This window comes from Nerophis lumbriciformis, linkage group LG01 (genome assembly GCF_033978685.3).
Source record: "Nerophis lumbriciformis linkage group LG01, RoL_Nlum_v2.1, whole genome shotgun sequence".
NCBI classification, from domain to species: domain Eukaryota; kingdom Metazoa; phylum Chordata; class Actinopteri; order Syngnathiformes; family Syngnathidae; genus Nerophis; species Nerophis lumbriciformis.
Window position 1 is genome coordinate 57,412,501 of NC_084548.2, and position 22,500 is coordinate 57,435,000.

The 22,500-nt window shown below is 40.6% G+C and overlaps 1 protein-coding gene across 6 annotated transcripts in view; it reads left to right on the forward strand.

The window, feature by feature from the left end:
- plch2a (phospholipase C, eta 2a) overlaps positions 1–22,500 on the forward strand; it is a 147,167-nt gene that overhangs the window by 94,874 nt on the left and 29,793 nt on the right. For 3 of the 6 annotated variants that reach the window (XM_061987951.1, XM_072914093.1, XM_072914097.1), the window contains 9 exons: positions 4,121–4,213; positions 7,435–7,532; positions 8,565–8,653; positions 9,500–9,682; positions 9,787–9,894; positions 16,750–16,874; positions 16,963–17,047; positions 20,905–21,051; positions 21,111–21,190. In XM_061987951.1, the coding sequence (XP_061843935.1) occupies positions 4,121–4,213; positions 7,435–7,532; positions 8,565–8,653; positions 9,500–9,682; positions 9,787–9,894; positions 16,750–16,874; positions 16,963–17,047; positions 20,905–21,051; positions 21,111–21,190 (1,008 nt within the window). Of the gene's footprint in view, positions 1–4,120; positions 4,214–7,434; positions 7,533–8,564; positions 8,654–9,499; positions 9,683–9,786; positions 9,919–16,749; positions 16,875–16,962; positions 17,048–20,904; positions 21,052–21,110; positions 21,191–22,500 lie in introns of all 6 variants that reach the window. The other 3 variants (XM_072914091.1, XM_072914094.1, XM_061987943.2) reach the window with 1 other exon arrangement.

Sequence of the window (22,500 nt, forward strand, 5' to 3'; positions counted from 1 at the left end):
TTCTTAGAGTATTTATTAGTAGACAGCGAGAAGGTATATTTTTGTCATAACGGATGGAAGCAGAGGTCATGACACAGGAAGTATATTACCAGAGGAGGCGTGGCTACAGGTTAGAGTTGCCAACGTTTTCTGAGTACTTTGCTTGCATGTTATAGAACAGGGGTGTCAAACTCAAATACAGAGTGGGCCAAAATTTAAGACTGAACAAAGCCGCGGGCCAAGGTTGAACAAATTAACCTTTTAATAGGGACCCAAACAAGTTTTGCATTGAATTTTGAACAAGCAAGGCTTATATAACTTTATAGTGACATGCAAAATCGAGTTTCAAATAATAATAATAATAATTAAAAAATATCAATGGCATATCAAATACAATTTAAATAAAAATGTAATGCCTCTTTTCTATTATTTTCTGAGGTAAATATCAACATTAACTTTTTCCACAGGCTAATAAATTAGAAAATAAAATAACAATGAATACGGTAAACCAACCATTCAGGACTTTAAACTGCTCAGTTTGCAACACACTGATCTAATCTGATGTGCCCAAGCCAGATACCTGGCATGTTTTCTTGGAGGCTAGTTCATTAATGTCGGGGCTCAGGCTTTGAGCTGAGGCATCTTTCATTATCGAACGAAGTTGTTCATCAGTCATTATACCTCGTAGTCCACCCGGACCACAGTCTTGGGGGCGTGCTTTAAAGACACTGCGTTTATCGTCCTCCACAAGCTATCATCACGTCTGCTTTTCATCCAGTCCAACAACGTGCCGGCCCGATCACTAAATATGTGCGACTTCAGCACGCATACACATGTTATTGCAGTACTTACTTGGCCAACAGCGATACAGGTTACACTGACGGTGCCCGTATAAATAACTTTAACACTGTTAGAAATATATAAATATCCGTGCGTCGGTTGAGGTGGGCGGGATTGGGGGGGGGGGGGCGGGGTTGTTGGTAGCAGGGTGTATATTGCAGCCCGGAAGAGTTAGGGCTGCATGGGATTCTGGGTATTTGTTTTGTTGTGTTTATGTTGTGTTACGGTGCGGATGTTCTCCCGAAATGTGTTTGTCATTCTTGTTTGGTGTGGATTCACAGTGTGGCGCATATTTCTAACAGTGTTAAAGTTATTTATACAAGCACCGCCAGTGTAACCTGTATCGCTGTTGGGCAAGTATGCGTTGCATTCACGTGTGTGTGTGTGTGTGTGCGTGCTGAAGCCGCACATACTATGTGACTGGGCCAGAATTCGTTGAACTGGGTGAAAAGCGGAAGTGACGTTTTTTGGGAGGGGCACTGAAATTTGAGAGTCTCCCGGAGGGTGGGCAAGTATGAGAATTAGCGGTGAATGCGGTGTTACCGCGGCACCGCAGCTGAATGTAATCGGCGGGCCAGCTCTAGTGTTAATTTGATATCGCCTCAAGGGCCAAGTGAAATTACACGACGGGCCAAATATGGCCCGCGGGCCAGAGTTTGACACCCAAGTTATAGAACTTGACATTTTCAATGATAATAATGAGAGTAAATGACAAAAAAAATACAAACATTTTCGAGGTACATTAAATGGGACATGTCATTGTCAAAAAGCCAACCAAAGGAGGTTAGTAGATGAGAATACATCTAAAGGTAAAATATAGTGTAGAAATGCACCCAATTGCAGGAAATGTAGTCTTGATTTTCAACATTTCCTTTCTGTACTTGCCGATAGAAATGTTCCTCTTTTTTGTCACTTTTCTCCTCTTTTTCCTCGAAGGGTTCTCACATGCCTGTAATCAAAGTTAAATTTAGCGCTTAGTTTTTTTTTAAATCGCGTTCATTTGATTTTTCATCGCTAATTTAATGTTAGCCACATTTTCTCCCAGTTGTGGTAGCAGACACACTTTTGTGGTCGCCTTATTCCGCTAGTCCGACTCCTGTGCAGCTGGCACAATGACCCAAGTATGACCCAAGTGAAGTCAGTACTTACATTGTCAAAATCTCCCAAACGTGTACCAAATGTATGTGCTGCATTGTCATTATTTTGATCTGCCACAATATTGTAGTATTTTTAAATAGAAATGCTTTGTTGGGGTTTTTCCCAGCAATTGAAAAAAAAAGTAAGGTGCGCACAAATTACAGTTAAGTTAAAAATAGATACAAAATACGTTTTTGGACTTGGAAGAAAATATTGTTAATCCCTTGCTACAATTTAATTACTGAGCACATGCAGTATATACTACATTTGAATAGGGTTGAACAAAATACTATAAATAAGAATTTAAAAGCTTATCTCACATGTCCCCAGGGTTTCCGGGATCAATAAAAAGCACTAAAAGTCATTAAATGGATTTTTTTTAACTCAAGGCATTAAAAAACATTAAAGGTCATCAAATTGATTTTGAGAAACACAAGGCCTGTATGCCATTAAAAAGTATCAAAGTCATTAAATGGATTTTAAGAAACTCAAGGCCTTATATGGCATTAAAAGTCATTAAACGTTTTTTGCAAAACTCAAGGCCTCTACGGCATTAAAAAGCATTAAAAGTCAACAAATGGATTTTGAGAAACTTAAGGCTTTATATAGCATTGAAAAGCATTAAAATTCTTTAAATTGATTTTGTGAAACTCAAGGCCTTGCATGGCATTAAAAAGCATTAAAAGTGATTAATACATTTTGCGAAACTCAAGGTCTTATATGGCATTAAAAACATTGCAAGTCTTTTAATGGGTTTTGCTAAACTCAAGGCCTTGTATGGCATTAAAGAGCATTACAAGTAATTGAATACATTTTGTAAAACTCAAGGCCTTATATGGCATTAAAAAGCATTAAAAGTCATTAAATATATTTTGTGAACCTCAAGGCCTTGTATGGCATTAACAAGCATTAAAAGTCTTTAAATGGATTCTGCCAAACTCAAGGCATTGTATGGCAATAAAGAGCATTAAAAGTAATTAACTACATTTTGTAAAACTCAAGGTCTTGTATGGCATTAAAAAGCATTAAAAGTCATTAAATACATTTTGTGAAACTCAAGGTCTTTGGCATTATAAGACATTAAATACATACGGCGTGGTGCAGTTGGGAGAATGGCCGTGCCGCAACCTGAGGGTTCCTGGTTCGATCCCCACCTTCTACCAACCTCGTCACGTCCGTTGTGTCCTTGAGCAAGACACTTCACCCTTGCTCCTGGGTCGTGGTTAGGGCCTTGCATGTCAGCTCCCACCATCAGTGTGTGAATGTGTGTGTGAATGGGTGAATGTGGAAATAGTGTCAAAGCGCTTTGAGTACCTTGAAGGTAGAAAAGCGCTATACAAGTATAACCCATTTACATTTTGTGAAACTCAAGGTCTTTGGCATTAAAATACATTAAATATATACGGCGTGGCGGAGTTGGGAGAGTGGCCGTGCCAGCAACCTGAGGGTTCCTGGTTCGATCCCCACCTTCCACCAACCTCGTCACGTCCGTTGTGTCCTTGAGCAAGACACTTCACCCTTGCTCCTGGGTCGTGGTTAGGGCCTTGTATAGCAGCTCCCGCCATCAGTGTGTGAATGTGTGTGTGAATGTGGAAATTGTGTCAAAAGCGCTATACAAGTATAACCTATTTACATTTTGTGAAACTCAAGGCCTTGTAAGGCATTAAAAAGCATTGAAAGTCATTAAATGGATTTTGCGAAACTCAAGGCCTTATGTGTCATTAAAATGCATTAAAAGTGATTAGATTGATTTTGCTAAACTCAAGGTCATGTATGGCATTAAAAAGCATTACATTGGATGTCTAGAAGTATTAAAAAAATTAATGCGATGAAATCACACATTTTAGCGAATCACAAGTTAGTGTTTAAAGGCAGGCAGCAGTTAACGGTGCCAAATTTCTTTAGGTGCGACCAACAAAGCAACTTCTGCTGTCGCCACAACACCACCACAACTGGCAGCTGCTGTTACCACTACAGAATAATCAATAAATAGAGATGTTCAAAATGTTCCACTATTCAAGATGATCCTACAATGCCTACATGCCTACAATTTTGCCCATAAATAATAACTATCGGCAGCAGGACATGGGCATTAAATGTTTTTGAAGTGGCTTTAAAAAGCCTTACATTAGATTTTCTGTGTGTGTTTCACTTCCTTTCTCAGACTAAAGGGCAGGACGGAGTGGTGACTTCAGACGAGGCCGGCAACAATAAGCGCACCAGCCACTCCTTCATGGGCACTTTCTCAAAACGCAAGGTTGCTTTTTTCTCTTTTTATTCTGCCTTTAAAAATTTACCAAAAATGAACCAGGAACATCATTAGATTGTATTTGCTCACTGTTTTGAAATAATTATAGTTACACCTGTTTGGTCCTCGTGATTAAAAAAAAATAAAAAATTGAAACTGAAATTGAAATTGAATATGAGGATTTTTGGAATTTTATTCAGAGAATTCTACAAGAGAGATAAAGAGCCATTTGCTGAGCAAATGTATTGATATAGTTTTTTGTGAACAATCTCACTGATGAGTTTATTCACTCGACAAGATTAAGAACCCATTTTGACTTTATTAATTATTTTATTTAATTACATTTTAAATGTCATTAATATATTTAAATACATTTTAGATATCATTATTATATTTAAATATGTTTTAGATGTCTGTATTAGATATAAACACATTTTATATGTCTATTTGATTGAAATACATTTTAGATGTCATCAGATTTAAATACATTTAAGATGTCATTATTAGATTGAAATACATTTTAGATTTAATTATTACATTTAAATATGTTATAGGTGGCTTTATTAGATTTAAATACATTTCAGATGTCATTATTAGATTTAAATACATTTTAGATATCATTATTAGATTGAAATACATTTCAGATGGCATTATTCGATTTAAATACATTTTATATATCATTAGATTTAAATACATTTTAAATGTCATTATTACATTTAAATACATTTTAGATGTCATTATCATATTGAAATACATTTTAGATATAAGTATTACATTTAAATACATTTTAGATGTAATTATTGCATATAAATACATTTTAGATATCATTATTAAATTTAACTACAGTTCAGATATCATTATTAGATTTAAATACATTTTAGATATTGCTATTAGATTTAAATACATTTTAGATGTCATTATTATATTTAAATACATTTTAGATATCAATATTAGATTTGAATACATTTTAAATGTCATTATTACATTAAATCTATATTAGATATCATTATTACATTTAAATACATTTAAGATGTTATTATATTTAAATACATTTCAGATTTCAATATTACATTTACGTACATTTTAGATGTCGTCATTAGATTCACATACATTTTAGATGTCATCATTAGATTTAGATACATTTTAGATACCATTATTAGATTTACATACATTTTAGATGTCATTATTAGATTTAAATACATTTTAATGCCATTATTATATTTAAATACATGTTAATGTCATTATTATATTTAAATACATTTGAGATATTATTAGATTTAAATACAGTTTAGATATCATTATTAGATTTAATTACATTTTAGGTAGCATTATTAGATTTAAATACATTTTAGATGTCATTATTAGATTTAAATACATTTTAGATATCATTATTACATTTAAATACATTTTCGATGTCATTATTGGATTTAAATACATTTTAGATGTCATTATTAGATTTAAATACATTTTAGATGTAATTTGTTACCAATAAAGATAATGCAAAGAGAAAAATAACACAGGACACTTTGTAGGACTCAACATAGGACAAGACTGGCACATTTAACTTCATGGCAAAGACTTTTGCCTGACAATGACACCACACCGAGTACAAACTGAAATGAATGCCTACTTGCAAATGATACTGACCAGTGTAATAAAACAATATATGGCAACACGACAGTACAGTTATATTAAAAAACAAGATTTATTTTCAACAAACATTTATTACAACATGAAACTCACAAAATTACAGAAAAATGGTACCATTAAGTATTGATTACCATGTACTGGGGATTGTTACTGTATCGTTTTAAATGTGAAAGGTACTCACCATTTCTTCAAGAGTCTTCGGTCAATTTAGGATGGAAACCTTCAGAGACGCTTGACTGCTAATCGCCTGAAATGTTCTTATCAACAACTGTAACAATAATCCACATTTTGTTGCATTGTTTGAACTTTTGCAGACTGTTTTCATAGGGCTGAGCGATAAAAGGATATTAATATATAACGCGAAAGACACAGGGCTCAGGGAACAGTATCAGCTATCAAGTTTGCTTGTCTGGCGGTTGATTCTTTGCATGGAGTGAGAAGAGAAAGTCAAAATGAAGAAATTGTGGATGAAAGGAAACGTCACCTTGACAGTTTTTTTTAAGTTTTCCAAAGGGACTGTAGTCAGATCAATGTGGTCTGTAAATGATGACCGCTAATACCACACCACCTTAGCCGCGCTGACCCTTTACAGCACAGCTGTAACTTCCTGCCACTAAACCTGCAGAAATAGTTATTCTCAGGTTTCTCTATGTTTACATTTTCACACTTTGCACTATTTTCTTACACTTTATGAAGCATGTCTTACATATTCTTTATTTTTGCACCTTCATTTTAAGAGATTATTGTTAAATGTTCAATGTGATTTGACTATTTTGTTGACATTGAGTGTTTTCCATGCTTGTGTTGACATTTCCTTTCTGCCTTGATAGCTGAGGGGTTTATAATCAGAGGAAGTTACATATTTCTCCCTGCCCTTATTTTCTATAGGTCATAAAAATATCAATAATTTTAGATATTGACCGATATAAAATACTTACATCGTGATACAGTTGTCAGCCTTATTGCCCAGCCCTATTTGTTTTAGGTTTGTTTTACATTTGTTTATTGAAATTGTTCTGACAAAACAGTTAACAGAGATACAAAACAATACAAATCAAATGTTTTTTCTCCCCCACCAAAAAATAAATCATTAAATAATAGTAATAAGATAGTAAGAATACATACAAATTAGCCAGATCCAAGCAAATATTGATAAAAAGCCACAAACAACTTCTCTTCTGAATGGCCTCAACATAGTGCAGCAATACACTAAAGAAAACAAAAGGCTCATCAAACAACCACAATTCAACCACGTCTCGATCGGGGCCAAGCCTGAGATTGGTCTCCTTTACATATTTTAGGAAACTGCCCCATACTTCCCGAAACTTGCCCAGCCCTCTGCTCCGGCCATAGATATGCATGTCCAATATTGTATTTATTGCATGACTAATCATTGCATGCAAGCAATATTGGGAGTGGATATTTGTGCAAAAAGGCGCAGTATTGAGTGGCAGGGTCCGTGTAGGCAGGTGTACCTAATAAATCGGCATGTTTATATGTGTATAATATATGCACACGTTACGAATATCAAGAGCTGTTTGTGATACGGGACATCCAGCTTTCTCTTTTGCCGTCGCCAGAAAAAAACAAAGCTGAAGAAGACCTCCAGCTTGGAGGACACTGACACGGACCAGGAAAGCACCAGCAGTGCATCGCGAGCGCCCGTACATCACAACAAGTAAGGAGCCCCAACGTAAACACGTTTGTTCACGTCCAGTAAAGCTGTGCTTTTGCTCTCCTAATATTATCACAGCATCGATATGACAATATTACATGTTGGCTGGCTTGTTCGGTCAATTTTATCAGGTTTTGAGAAATTAAAATCAATATTTTTCCTTCTTTTATCCTTTGTTTATTGTGTCTAATTGGTTTCAGACTTGACTCTGGTGAATTAATATCCGCAGAGTAAAAATATATATTTATGAATTGAACATTTTCATAGTCAGAGCACAAAAAAAAACTGTTTACGACCTTCTAAAAATGTTTTTTTTAACATAATTAATGCTTTCTAGACATGAAATAACACCCATGTAGTTACAGTTACACTCCTTAGTAGCTTTGAGCGCGTTCTACTAGCCGGTAGCGTCAATGCTATGGTTGTCACCCGGCCACTACAACATAACCATGACCTGGAAATACTCCATCACGTCCTTTTAAGTTAGAACTGGGGTTAAATGTGCTGAAAACACGCACGTAAGTTGTTCTGCCAAGAAATCGGTCGACTTTATCGACAGGGTGAATGAAAATGGTGTTGTAGCTGTATGATAGGGGGCAGATGTTATAAGTTTTACTTCTTTCTGTAAATTGTTTTTTTGTTTGAGTTTAAATGAATGAAATAAAACAAACAAACGTTAGCATTGAGCGGTGCAATTCCCACCATGTTGTTCCCGCCCAAGTGGGGATCAATGAGGCATGAGTCCAAGATGAAGTGCACCAACAGTTTTACTCTCCACTTTGGAAACGGAAGTTACCCTTGGTGAATGCTTATTGTGATCGCTACAACATGATCATAAAAATAAGATAAATATTGTACTGTAATACATACAAGACGCAATTTAACATTCAATTTGGTCAAAAATACGTAAAGTTTCCTTAAAAAACAGGAGACAATGTGATAGAGTGAATCTGCAAAATTGAAAGTGTTGTAAAAAAAATATGCTGTGCATTATAAATTTGTCTGATTTTTAATTGCCCATTTTTGACTTGGCAGAAAGAAGAAAACCATGAAGTTATCCCGAGCGCTGTCTGACCTGGTGAAGTACACGTGCTCGGTGGGCTTGTACGACATCGATGCACAAGGTGCGCGCACATCTTCCTCACGTTATTGATTTTTCACACCCAGACGAGAAAGAACCATGCTTGCGAAGCGGCTGGGTTAGTTTTAGCCGCATCCCTCACTTGAAGTGTGAGCGAAGAAAGCACTAACGACCTGATAAGTCTGAAAGAGAAAGGGATGATACTGTATTATCTGCTCCCAGATGCCCCCTTTGGTGATTGTTTGAGCACACTGCAGCTAGTTCTAGTTAGTCCCACTCCTTAATGCTTCAGTCACACGCAGGATTCTTACAGGAATGAGGCAACAATACAGCCCTGCTTACGATATCTGGGCTTCCTTGAAGTGACTAAAGCAGGTTGAACCAATCATATTTTAACAGACGGAGTGTATTTGGATGTATATATATATGTGTGTATATGTACAGTATATACATGTATATATACATGTATTTATGTGTATATATATATATATACATATACACATGTGTGTGTATATATATATATTAAATCGATTTTCAAATTCACGATTCTTACTTTTAACGATTATTAATTAATTAAAAAAATTAAAAAAAATCAGTTTGAAAAAAATATATATATACTGTATATATATATATATATGTGTGTGTGTGTGTGTGTGTGTGTGTGTATGTATGTATATATAACTGGACAGCACAGTTATCAGCTCACTGTTAAATGTTACATAAAATTGTATTATTAAACAATTATTTAATACCATACAAACACAAATAAAAGTACAACATTTGGATTTGAATGTGAAAAGTAGCAATCTCTACTTAGATTTCTTGTTATTGGCAAATTGATGTTTAGGAATGCCTTGCTCTGATTTAATGTGTGTGTGATCAATGGCAGCCAGCTGCACTTGGCAGGTTTCTTCCCTGAGTGAAACCAAAGCTCACCAGGTGATGCAGCAAAAAGCCTTCGCCTTCATCCATTTTAACCAGCACCAGCTCTCACGCATCTACCCGTCTTCGTACCGCGTGGACTCCTCCAACTTCAACCCTCAGCCCTTCTGGAACGCTGGCTGCCAATTTGGTAACGATTCCCGAGTCACCACTTTGACGTGACTAGCACTCTTCCGGCACATCGATTTGCCGGTGTTTTTGTCTGCTGGTAATAAAGTTGACATTTGATTTCAGTTGCGCTCAACTATCAGTCTGAGGGTCGAGTCCTTCAGCTCAACAGAGCCAAGTTCTACAGCAACGGTAACTGTGGTTACATCAGCAAACCCAGCTGCATGTGTGATGGTGAGCCCTCTCAAGGTCATGTATGTGAGTACAGTAGAACTCAGGGGTCCAAAGTGTGGCCCGAGGGCCATTTTTAACCAGCATCTTAAAAGTACAATTACAAAAAAACATACAAATATATATATATATATTTATTTATTTTTTCTGTCCAGCTTCTCAGGCAAATTACAATTAAAGCGCAAACAAGGTCAAAGTAATGAGAACATGTTGCAATATTGACAATGATAACACAATGTTTCAATGTAGGCTATATTTCCTACAAAACTGTCATTGCTCAAAAAGTACAAAAAACGTATTATCGATGGGTAGATCTGAAGTTTATCTAGAGATTTACTGTAAGCGCTAAAAATAAAATTAATAAATATTGATAAATTACCTATTTTGAATATTGTCGTGACTGAGACCCTTTTAGTTTTTTGTTTTTTTAAAACTTTTTTAACTATTACTGCTCAAAAAAATCTCCTCTCTGAGCTGCCACCTTACCGTGGTAGAGGAGTTTGCGTGTCCCAATGATCCTAGGAGCTATGTTGTCCGGGGGTTTCTATGCCCCCTGGTAGGGTCTCCCAAGGCAAACTGGTCCTAGGTGAGGGATCAGACAAAGAGCAGCTCGAAGACCTCGATGAAGAACACAAACAAAGGACCCAGATTTCCCTCGTCCGGACGCGGGTCACCGGGGCCCCCCTCTGGAGCCAGGCCCGGGGGTGGGGCACGATGGCGAGCGCCTGGTGGCCGGGCCTGTCCCCATGGGGCACAGCCCGAAGAGGCAACGTGGGTCCCCCCTCCAATGGGCTCACCACCCATAGCAGGGGCCATATAGGTCGGGCGCAGTGTGAGCTGGGCGGCAGCCGAGGGCAGGGCACTTGGCGGTCTGATCCTCGGCTACATAAGCTGGCTCTTGGGACGTGGAACGTCACTTCGCTGGGGGGGAAGGAGCCTGAGCTAGTGCGTGAGGTGGAGAAGTTCCGGCTAGATATAGTCGGACTCACTTCGACGCACAGCAAGGGCTCTGGAACCACTTCTCTTGAGAGGGGCTGGACTCTCTTCCACTCTGGCGTTGCCGGCAGTGAGAGGCGACGGGCTGGGGTGGAAATTCTTGTTGCCCCTTGGCTCAAAGCCTGCACGTTGGAGTTCAACCCGGTGGACGAGAGGGTAGCTTCCCTCCGCCTTCGGGTGGGGGGACGGGTCCTGACTGTTGTTTGCGTTTACGCGCCAAATGGCAGCTCAGAGTACCCACCCTTTTTGGATTCACTCGAGGGAGTACTGGAGAGTGCTCCCCCGGGTGATTCCCTCGTTCTACTGGGGGACTTCAACGCTCATGTTGGCGGCGACAGTGAAACCTGGAGAGGTGTGATTGGGAAGAATGGCCGCCCGGATCTGAACCCGAGTGGTGTTCTGTTATTGGACTTTTGTGCTCGTCACAGATTGTCGATAACAAACACCATGTTCAAACATAAGGGTGTCCATATGTGCACTTGGCACCAGGACACCCTAGGCCGCAGTTCCATGATCGACTTTGTAGTTGTGTCATCGGATTTGCGGTCTCATGTTTTGGACACTCGGGTGAAGAGAGGGGCGGAGCTTTCTACCGATCACCACCTGGTGGTGAGTTGGCTGCGATGGTGGGGGAGGATGCCGGACAGACCTGGCAGACCCAAACGCATTGTGAGGGTCTGCTGGGAACGCCTGGCAGAGTCTCCTGTCAGAGAGAGTTTCAATTCCCACCTCCGGAAGAACTTTGAACATGTCACGAGGGAGGTGCTGGACATTGAGTCCGAGTGGACGATGTTCCGTACCTCTGTTGTCGAGGCGGCCGATTGGAGCTGTGGCCGCAAGGTAGTTGGTGCCTGTCGTGGCGGTAATCCTAGAACCCGTTGGTGGACGCCGGCGGTGAGGGATGCCGTCAGGCTGAAGAAGGAGTCCTATCGGGTTATTTTGGCTCATGGGACTCCCGAGGCAGCAGACAGGTACCGACAGGCCAAGCGGTGTGCGGCTTCAGCGGTCGCGGAGGCAAAAACTCGGACATGGGAGGAGTTCGGGGAGGCCATGGAAAAAGACTTCCGGACGGCTTCGAAGCAATTCTGGACCACCATCCGCCGCCTCAGGAAGGGGAAGCAGTGCAGTGTCAACACTGTGTATGGTGGGGATGGTGCTCTGCTGACCTCGACTGCGGATGTTGTGGATCGGTGGAGGGAATACTTCGAAGACCTCCTCAATCCTACCAGCACGTCTTCCTATGAGGAAGCAGGGCCTGGGGAATCTGTGGTGGGCTCTCCTATTTCTGGGGCTGAGGTTGCCGAGGTAGTTACAAAGCTCCTCGGTGGCAAGGCCCCGGGGGTGGATGAGATCCGCCCGGAGTTCCTTAAGGCTCTGGATGTTGTGGGGATGTCTTGGTTGACAAGACACTGCAACATCGCGTGGACATCGGGGGCGGTACCTCTGGATTGGCAGACCGGGGTGGTGGTTCCTCTCTTTAAGAAGGGGAACCGGAGGGTGTGTTCCAACTATCGTGGGATCACACTCCTCAGCCTTCCCGGTAAGGTCTATTCAGGTGTACTGGAGAGGAGACTACGCCGGATAGTCGAACCTCGGATTCAGGAGGAACAGTGTGGTTTTCGTCCTGGTCGTGGAACTGTGGACCAACTCTATACTCTCGGCAGGGTCCTTGAGGGTGCATGGGAGTTTGCCCAACCAGTCTACATGTGCTTTGTGGACTTGGAGAAGGCATTCGACCGTGTACCCCGGGAAGTCCTGTGGGGAGTGCTCAGAGAGTATGGGGTAACGGACTGTCTTATTGTGGCAGTTCGCTCCCTGTATAATCAGTGCCAGAGCTTGGTCCGCATTGCCGGCAGTAAGTCGGACACGTTTCCAGTGAGGGTTGGACTCCGCCAAGGCTGCCCTTTGTCACCGATTCTGTTCATAACCTTTATGGACAGAATTTCTAGGCGCAGTCAGGGCGTTGAGGGGATCTGGTTTGGTGGCTGCAGGATTAGGTCTCTGCTATTTGCAGATGATGTAGTCCTGATGGCTTCCTCCGGCCAAGATCTTCAGCTCTCACTGGATCGGTTCGCTGCCGAGTGTGAAGCGACTGGGATGAGAATCAGCACCTCCAAGTCCGAGTCCATGGTTCTCTCCCGGAAAAGGGTGGAGTGCCATCTCCGGGTTGGGGAGGAGATCTTGCCCCAACTGGAGGAGTTCAAGTACCTCGGAGTCTTGTTCACGAGTGGGGGAAGAGTGGATCGTGAGATCGACAGGCGGATCGGTGTGGCATCTTCAGTAATGCGGACGCTGTATCGATCCGTTGTGGTGAAGAAGGAGCTGAGCCGGAAGGCAAAGCTCTCAATTTACTGGTCGATCTACGTTCCCATCCTCACCTATGGTCATGAGCTTTGGGTTATGACCGAAAGGACAAGATCACGGGTACAGGCGGCCGAAATGAGTTTCCTCCGCCGGGTGGCGGGGCTCTCCCTTAGAGATAGGGTGGGAAGCTCTGTCATCCGGGAGGAGCTCAAAGTAAAGCCGCTGCTCCTCCACATCGAGAGGAGCCAGATGAGGTGGTTCGGGCATCTGGTCAGGATGCCACCCGAACGCCTCCCTAGGGAGGTGTTTCGGGCACGTCCGACCGGTAGGAGGCCACGGGGAAGACCCAGGACACGCTGGGAAAACTATCTCTCCCGGCTGGCCTGGGAACGCCTCGGGATCCCCCGGGAGGAGCTGGACGAAGTGGCTGGGGAGAGGAAAGTCTGGGCTTCCCTGCTTAAGCTGCTGCCCCCGCGACCCGACCTCGGATAAGCGGAAGAAGATGGATGGATGGATGGATGGATGCTCAAAAAATAATAATGAATTAAAATGAATGTTGAATTATATACCTGTGTAACGCTCCAATTACTTCACATCCATTATTCCATTTTGAAAAATGTTTTGGGGGAAACAAAATTATATTTTGTGTTTTTGCAATAAAAGCAGCTTTTTATTTGAAAGAAAAGGGCATAAAACATAACAGAAATAACAATTTTTATGTCAACAGATTGACCTGAACTTGATCTATAGATATTGAAATTTGGAAAGTAAAATAAATAATAATAAATGACTTATATTTAACACTTCATTTACTGATATTTTTATTTATTTTTTGTCATTGTTCCAAAAAAAAACATCAAACTAAAAGCAAAGTTGTTATGAATTTTTAACATGTATAATGCTCTAAATACCTATTTTGAAAAAATGTTTTCGGTAAACCATGCATATTTTGTGTTTTTGCCATTAAAAAAACGGGTTTTCTTTGGAAAAAAAAACGATGCATAAATTTGTTAAAATGTTAGGCAATGGACAGATCTGAAATTGATCTATAGTTATTAAAGCGTTTGCAAAAAAGTTATATACTAATATCAATATATGACTTATTTTTAACATTTAACATGATTGAGAACCCTTTTGGGTCCCTGGGACCTTTAGTCTGATTTTTGTTTTTTAATTGTTCAAAAGAACAAAAAAAAGAGCCAAATCTGTTAAGAAATGGTGGGGTGGATCCCAAGGATGCAGAGACGTATTGTGTACAATTGTTCTTCCTTTTATTTAGGAGGAAGCACAAAGTAGCAAAACAAAGGCGCTGGTGGTAAACACAACAAAACACACCATGTAAAAAACTACTAAGAGAAATAACACACCAAACTAAAAGCGCTAGACAAGGCTAGGAAAAATACTTCATGAAAGAAGTTAATATAAAAACAAAGTACAAACTAAAAACGCTAGACAAGGCTAGGAAAACATACTTCATGAAAGAAGTAAATAGATAAACAAAGTACAAAATGAAAACGCTAGACAAGGCTAGGAAAAATACAGGCAAACCTGAGAAGAATGGCACATGACGAACTAGTGAGTTCTCTGGCAAGATCAACAGGTTGCAAGCAGTGACAAAGTTCCGGTGCTCACAGGCCATCAGCAGCCAGGTTAAATAGGCTGCTTCTAATCTAAGTCAGGTGTGTGCTGCTGCCTTGCGCCAGCTGCACTCCATACTGTGGACGAGAGAGAGAGTGAACATGGTGTGCAGACAACAGAAATGAGCAAGGAAATTTCAGATGACCACAAAATCAATGTTTTAATAAATTATTAATATATTTAATGCTCCTAATACTTTACATCAAATATTCCATTTTGACAAATGTTATGTGGAAAATATTGCATATTTTATGTTTTTGCCATTAAAATATTTTTTCTTCGGAATAAAAAAAGGGAATAAAAAATGTTTGCCAACGGATAGTTGTAAAATTGATAGATAGATCTGAAATGTAAGTATTGAAAGGAAAAGAAAAAAAAAAAAAGAAAAAAAAAAAATATATATATATATATATATATATATATATATATGGGGTCTGACATAATATTGTGAGAGTCCAGTCCATAGTGGATCCAACATAATAGTAAGAGTCCATTCGATAGTGGGGTCAGCAGGAAACCATCCCGAGCGGAGACGGGTCAGCATTCTCAGGTGGAATTTTTTCCCATTCTTGCTTGATGTACAGCTTAAGTTGTTCAACAGTCCGGGGGTCTCCGTTGTGGTATTTTAGGCTTCATAATGCGCCACACATTTTCAATGGGAGACATTTCTGGACTACAGGCAGGCCAGTCTAGTACCCGCACTCTTTTACTATGAAGCCACGTTGATGTAACACGTGGCTTGGCAATGTCTTGCTGGAATACGCAGGGGCGTCCATGGTAACGTTGCTTGGATGGCAACATATGTTGCTCCAAAACCTGTATGTACCTTTCAGCATTAATGGCGCCTTCACAGATGTGTAAGTTACCTATGTCTTGGGCACTAATACACCCCCATACCATCACAGATGCTGGCTTTTCAACTTTGCGCCTATAACAATCCGGATGGTTCTTTTCCTCGTTGGTCCGGAGGACACAACGTCCACAGTTTCCAAAAAATATTTGAAATGTGGACTCGTCAGACCACAGAACACTTTTCCACTTTGTATCAGTCCATCTTCGATGAGCTCAGGCCCAGCAAAGCCGACTGCGTTTCTAGGTGTTGTTGATAACCGGTTTTTGCCTTGCATAGGAGAGTTTTAACTTGCACTTACAGATGTAGCGACCAACTGTAGTTACTGACAGTGGGTTTCTGAAGTGTTACTGAGCCCATGTGGTGATATCCTTTACACACTGATGTCGCTTGTTGATGCAGTACAGCCAGAGGGATCGAAGGTCACGGGCTTAGCTGCTTACGTGCAGGGATTTCTCCAGATTCTCTGAACCCTTTGATGATATTACGGACCGTAGATGGTGAAATCCCTAAACTCCTTGCAATAGCTGGTTGAGAAAGGTTTTTCTTAAACTGTTCAACAATTTGCTCACACATTTGTTGACAAAGTGGTGACCCTCGCCCCATCCTTGTTTTTGAATGACTGAGCATTTAATGGAATCTACTTTTATTCCCAATCATGGCACCCACCTGTTCCCAATTTGCCTGTTCACATGTGGGATGTTCCAAATAGGTGTTTGATGAGCATTCCTCAACTTTATCAGTATTTTTTGCCACCTTTCCCAACTTCTTTGTCACGTGTTGCTGGCATCAAATTGTAAAGTTAATGATTATTTGCAAAAAAAAAAATGTTTATCAGTTTGAACATCAAATATGTTGTCTTTGTAGCATATTCAACTGAATATGGGTTAAAAATGATTTGCAAATCATTGTATTCCGTTTATATTTACATCTAACACAATTTCCCAACTCATATGGAAACGGGGTTTGTACTTACATCGATGTTTGGACATGTTGAATATGTTTTTACAACAACGGTTGATTATTGTGAATGTGTGCGTGTCTTTAATAAAACCCCACATGTTTCACAGGTGCCTTTAATCCCAGTTCTGAGGACCCACAGCCAGGTCAGATGAAGAAACAACTGGTGTTGAAGATCATCAGTGGACAGCAGCTGCCCAAACCCAAAGACTCCATGCTGGGGGACAGGGGAGAGGTAGACGACACCAACTTACTAACAATAACTTCAAAACTATTACATGCTGACTTTCATTGAAACAAAGTCATTGTCATTGCTCGGTCAGATCATTGATCCCTTTGTGGAAGTGGAGATCATCGGCCTCCCAGTGGACTGTTCCAAGGAGCAAACCCGAGTGGTGGATGATAACGGTGAGTGGTTCATTCATCTTTTCATTTTTAATTCCCATTAAATATTCTCATTTGGAATATTCATAAACGTGATTAGATCACGGAGGGCTGTGGTTTCTAAAAACAGGTTTGTAAAATACCGATTGGTAACCAATATAAGAATTAATTTTCCAATTCCACTATGTGATTATTTAATACACTTCCTCGTACACCACATCATCTTCTCATCCAAATATATAACTTCTATAAATAATGTGCAATGCAACACATTTAGAAAAACACTGAAAACCAAGTATATATATATATATATATATATATATAAATATATATATATATATATATGTATATATATATATATATATATATATATATATATATATGTATATATTTATATATATATATATATATATATATGTAAATTTATATATACACATATATATATATATATAAAAGTATATATGTATATTTATATATATATATATATATGTATATATATATATGTGTTTGTGTGTGCGTGTGTGTGTGTATATGTATGTAAATGTGTGTGTGTGTATATATATGTGAGTGTGTGTGTATATGTATATAAAAGTGTGTATATATATATGTGTGTGTGTATATATGTATACATGTATGTGTGTGTATATTTTTGTATGTGTGTGTGTGTACATGTGTGTACATGTGTATATATATATATATATATATATATCCATCCATTTTTTACCGCTTGTCCCTTATTTATATATATATAAATATATATATATATATATATATTTATATATATATATGTATGTATGTGTATATATATATATATATATATATGTGTATATATATATATATATATATATATATATATATATATATATATATATATATATATATGTATATGTGTGTGTGTATATATATATATATATATATATATATATATATATATACATCCATCCATTTTCTACCGCTTGACCCTTTATTTATATATATATATATATATATATATATATATATATATATATATATATATATATATATACATATATATATACATACATACATATGCATGCATGTATGTATGTATGTATGTATGTATGTGTATATGTATATATATATATATATATATATATATATATATATATATATATGTAGCGGAAGAAGATATGCATATATCTTCTTCCGCTTATCCGAGGTCGGGTCGCGGGGGCAGTAGCCTAAGCAGGGAAGCCCAGACTTCCCTCTCCCCAGCCACTTCGTCCAGCTCCTCCCGGGGGATCCCGAGGCGTTCCCAGGTCAGCCGGGAGACATAGTCATCCCAACGTGTCCTGGGTCTTCCCCGTGGCCTCCTACCGGTCGGACGTGCCCTAAACACCTCCCTAGGGAGGCGATCGGGTGACATCCTGACCAGATGCCCAAACCACCTCAGGAGACTCTGCCAGACGTTCCCTGCAAACCCTCACAATGCGTTTGGGCCTGCCAGGTCTGTCCGGCATCCTCCCCCACCATCACAGCCAACTCACCACCAGGTGGTGATCGGTAGAAAGCTCCGCCCCTCTCTTCACCCGAGTGTCCAAAACATGAGGCCTTAAATCCGATGACACAACTACAAAGTCGATCATGGAACTGCGGCCTGGGGTGTCCTGGTGCCAAGTGCACATATGGACACCCTTATGTTTGAACATGGTGTTCATTATGGACAATCTGTGACGGGCACAAAAGTCCAATAACAAAACACCACTCAGGTTCAGATCCGGGCGGCCGTTCTTCCAATCACGCCTCTCCAGGTTTCACTGTCGCTGCCAACATGAGTGTTGAAGTCCCCCAGTAGAACGAGGGAATAACCCGGGGGCGCACTCTCAAGTACTCCCTCGAGCGAATCCAAAAAGGGTGGGTACTCTGAGCTGCCGTTTGGCGCGTAAGCGCAAACCACAGTCAGGACACCGTACCCCCACCCGAAGGCGGAGGGAAGCTACCCTCTCGTCCACCGGGTTGAACTCCAACGTGCAGGCTCTGAGCCGGGGGGCAACAAGAATTGCCACCCCAGCCCGTCGCCTCTCACTGCTGGCAACGCCAGAGTGGAAGAGAGTCCAGCCCCTCTCGAGAGAACTGGTTCCAGAGCCCTTGCTGTGCGTCGAAGTGAGTCCGACTATATCTAGCCGGAACTGCTCGACCTCACGCACTAGCTCAGGCTCCTTCCCCCCAGCGAGGTGACGTTCCACGTCCCAAGAGCTAGCTTCTGTAGCCGAGGATCGGACCGCCGAGTGCCCTGCCTTCGGCTGCCGCCCAGCTCACACTGCACCCGACCTCCAGATGAGGTGGTTCGGGCATCTGGTCAGGATGCCACCCAATCACCTCCCTAGAGGTGTTTATGGCACGTCCGACCGGTAGGAGGCCACGGGGAAGACCCAGGACACGTTGGGAAGACTTTGTCTCCCGGCTGGCCTGGGAACGCCTTGGGATCCCCCGGGAGGAGCTGGACTGAGTGGCTGGGGAGAGGGAAGTCTGGGCTTCCCTGCTTAGGCTGCTGCCCCCGCGACCCGACCTCGGATAAGCGGAAGAAGATGGATGGATGGATGGATGGTTGTATAATAAGGCCATGCAGAATAAGGCATTAATAAGGGGAAGCCATGGAAAACGACTTCCGGACGGCTTCGAAGCGATTCTGGACCACCATCCGCCGCCTCAGGAAGGGGAAGCAGTGCACTATCAACACCGTGTATGGTGAGGATGGTGTTCTGCTGACCACGACTGCGGATGTTGTGGATCGGTGGAGGGAATACTTCGAAGACCTCCCCAATCCCACCAACACGTCTTCCTATGAGGAATTAGTGCCTGGGGAATCTGTGGTGGGCTCTCCTATTTCTGGGGCTGAGGTTGCTGAGGTAGTTAAAAAGCTCCTCGGTGGCAAGGCCCCGGGGGTGGATGAGATCCGCCCGGAGTTCCTTAAGGCTCTGGATGCTGTGGGGCTGTCTTGGTTGGCAAGACTCTGCAGCATCGCGTGGACATCGAGGGCGGTACCTCTGGATTGGCAGACCGGGGTGGTGGTTCCTCTCTTTAAGAAGGGGAACCGGAGGGTGTGTTCTAACTATCGTGGGATCACACTCCTCATCCTTACCGGTAAGGTCTATTCAGGTGTACTGGAGAGGAGGTTACGCCGGATAGTCGAACCTCGGATTCAGGAGGAACAGTGTGGTTTTCGTCCTGGTTGTGGAACTGTGGACCAGCTCTATACTCTCGGCAGGGTCCTTGAGGGTGCATGGGAGTTTGCTAAGCCAGTCTACATGTGCTTTGTGGACTTGGAGAAGGCATTCGACCGTGTCCCTCGGGAAGTCCTGTGGGGAGTGTTCAGAGAGTATGGGGTATCGGACTGTCTGATTCTACAACCAGTAAGCCATTAACTAAGAGTCTTCCCTCAATAACCTCAGAATTATTCTCATCGTTAACTTAAAAGAGCTGTTCAAAAGACTCGATTTGTCCGCCAAGGTCCCATCTGTGGTGTTTTTCTGAGCTTGCGCATGTTGGGTTCGCTTCACACTTGACTACTAAAGGTCAACCCTGAACATATTTGAACATATTTGCAAATCCTGTCCCAGGGGACAATTACAAGAAGAGAAATGACCATTCCTATTATTTTCAGGATATCGTGTGCAGGGTGAAAAGTACCTGATTGGGTTGCTTGCATGCATAATTAATGAGCTGAGTGCGCATGCAGCACCTCTGTGTGCACACAAAAACACCCCCTGAATAATTGATTACCACAGAGTTGGCTCTTCTGCCCTCGGTCTCCCGTTGTGATTTGTCATGTTTTACTTTGACTCTCATCCTCTGCCGTCCTCTCCAACCTTCCCCCGGACTTGATCGCTTCTCGAATCTGGCTGGGCATGACCTCGCAGGTTTCAACCCCATGTGGGAGGAGACTCTGGTGTTCACCGTTCACATGCCGGAGCTGACCCTGGTGCGCTTTCTGGTGTGGGACCACGACCCCATTGGCCAAGACTTCATTGGCCAGAGGACTATTGCTTTCAACAGCATGATGCCAGGTAAGATGAAACTAGCACATCACATGACAGACTCCACATGTTCCTGTGTTTGTGTGCAGGTTATCGCCATGTGTACTTAGAAGGTATGGAGGAGGCGTCCATCTTTGTTCATGTAGCTGTGCATGACATAACTGGTAAGGTAGGTACTCCTGTGGAAGCCGGATGGATCCTTACAAGTATTATTACCACAATTCATCTTCACTGAAATAAATGTATAGATGTTTTAAAACAGGGGTGTCCAAACTTTTTCCACTGAGGGCCGCACACTGAAACATTTAAGCATTCAGGGGCCATTTTGATATTTTCCATTTTCAAAACCATCAGGGCTCCACCCAGTTTTGGTGACAACAAAAATGTTATGGCAATGGATAAATCTGAAGTTGATGTAAAGATGCTTAAGTGTTGAAACTTGGAAGTAAAAAAAAATTAAAAAAAATACATTACTTATTTTTAAGACTTTAAAAACTGAGACCCTTTTGGATGCCTGGGTCCTTTTAGCATCAACCAACATGGAAAAAATAAAGCATGCTGGAACCATTTTGATATTTTCTATTTGCAAAACCATTAGGGCTCCCCTCAGTTTTGGCGAAAACAAAAACTTTATGGCAACGGTTACATCTGAAGTTGATGTATAGATACTTAAGTGTTGAAACTTGAAAGTAAAATAATAATTAATACATGACTTATTTTTAAGACTTTAAAAACGGAGACCCTTTTGGTTCGTTAAAGGTCCCGGGGACCCAAATGGGTCCCAATCTTTAAAGTGTTAAAAATAAGTCCTATATATTTATTTTTTTAACTTTCAACAACTTATCAACTTCAGATCTATCCGTTGCATAAAGGTTTTTTTTTAAATTTATTTTATTGGCCTAATGGTCAAAAAAAAAAAAGTTTTTTATGGCAATAACACAAACCATGCAACATTTCCCCCCTAAAAAATGTCAAAGTGGAATTTTTGATGTAAAGTAATTTAATTTATTTAAGCCTTAAATAGGTCAATAATTTATAACATTGATTTTTATTTATTTATTTTTTTTAGTTTAAAAACAAATCTGACTAAAAATCTCGGGGATCTAAAAGGCCTGCACTTAAAAAAGTGTAAAAAATAAGTCATTTATCAATATATAGTATTTTTACTTTCAAACACTTAAGTATCTTTATAAACTTCAGATCTATCCGTTGCCTTGTTTTTTAAATTATTTTATTTTTTTGCCTTTTTTTTGTCAAATAGAACCCTGTTTTTAATGGCAAAAACATTAAATATGCAACATGTTCCCCCCACAAAATTTCAAAGTTGTAAAGTAATTTAAGCCTTAAATAGGTCAATAATTTATAACACAGATTTTTTTGTTTTTTTGGTTTTTTTTGGAACAATGACAATTTAAAAACAAATCTGACTAAAGATCTCGGTGATCCAAAAGGCCGCACAAGTCATTTATCAATATATAT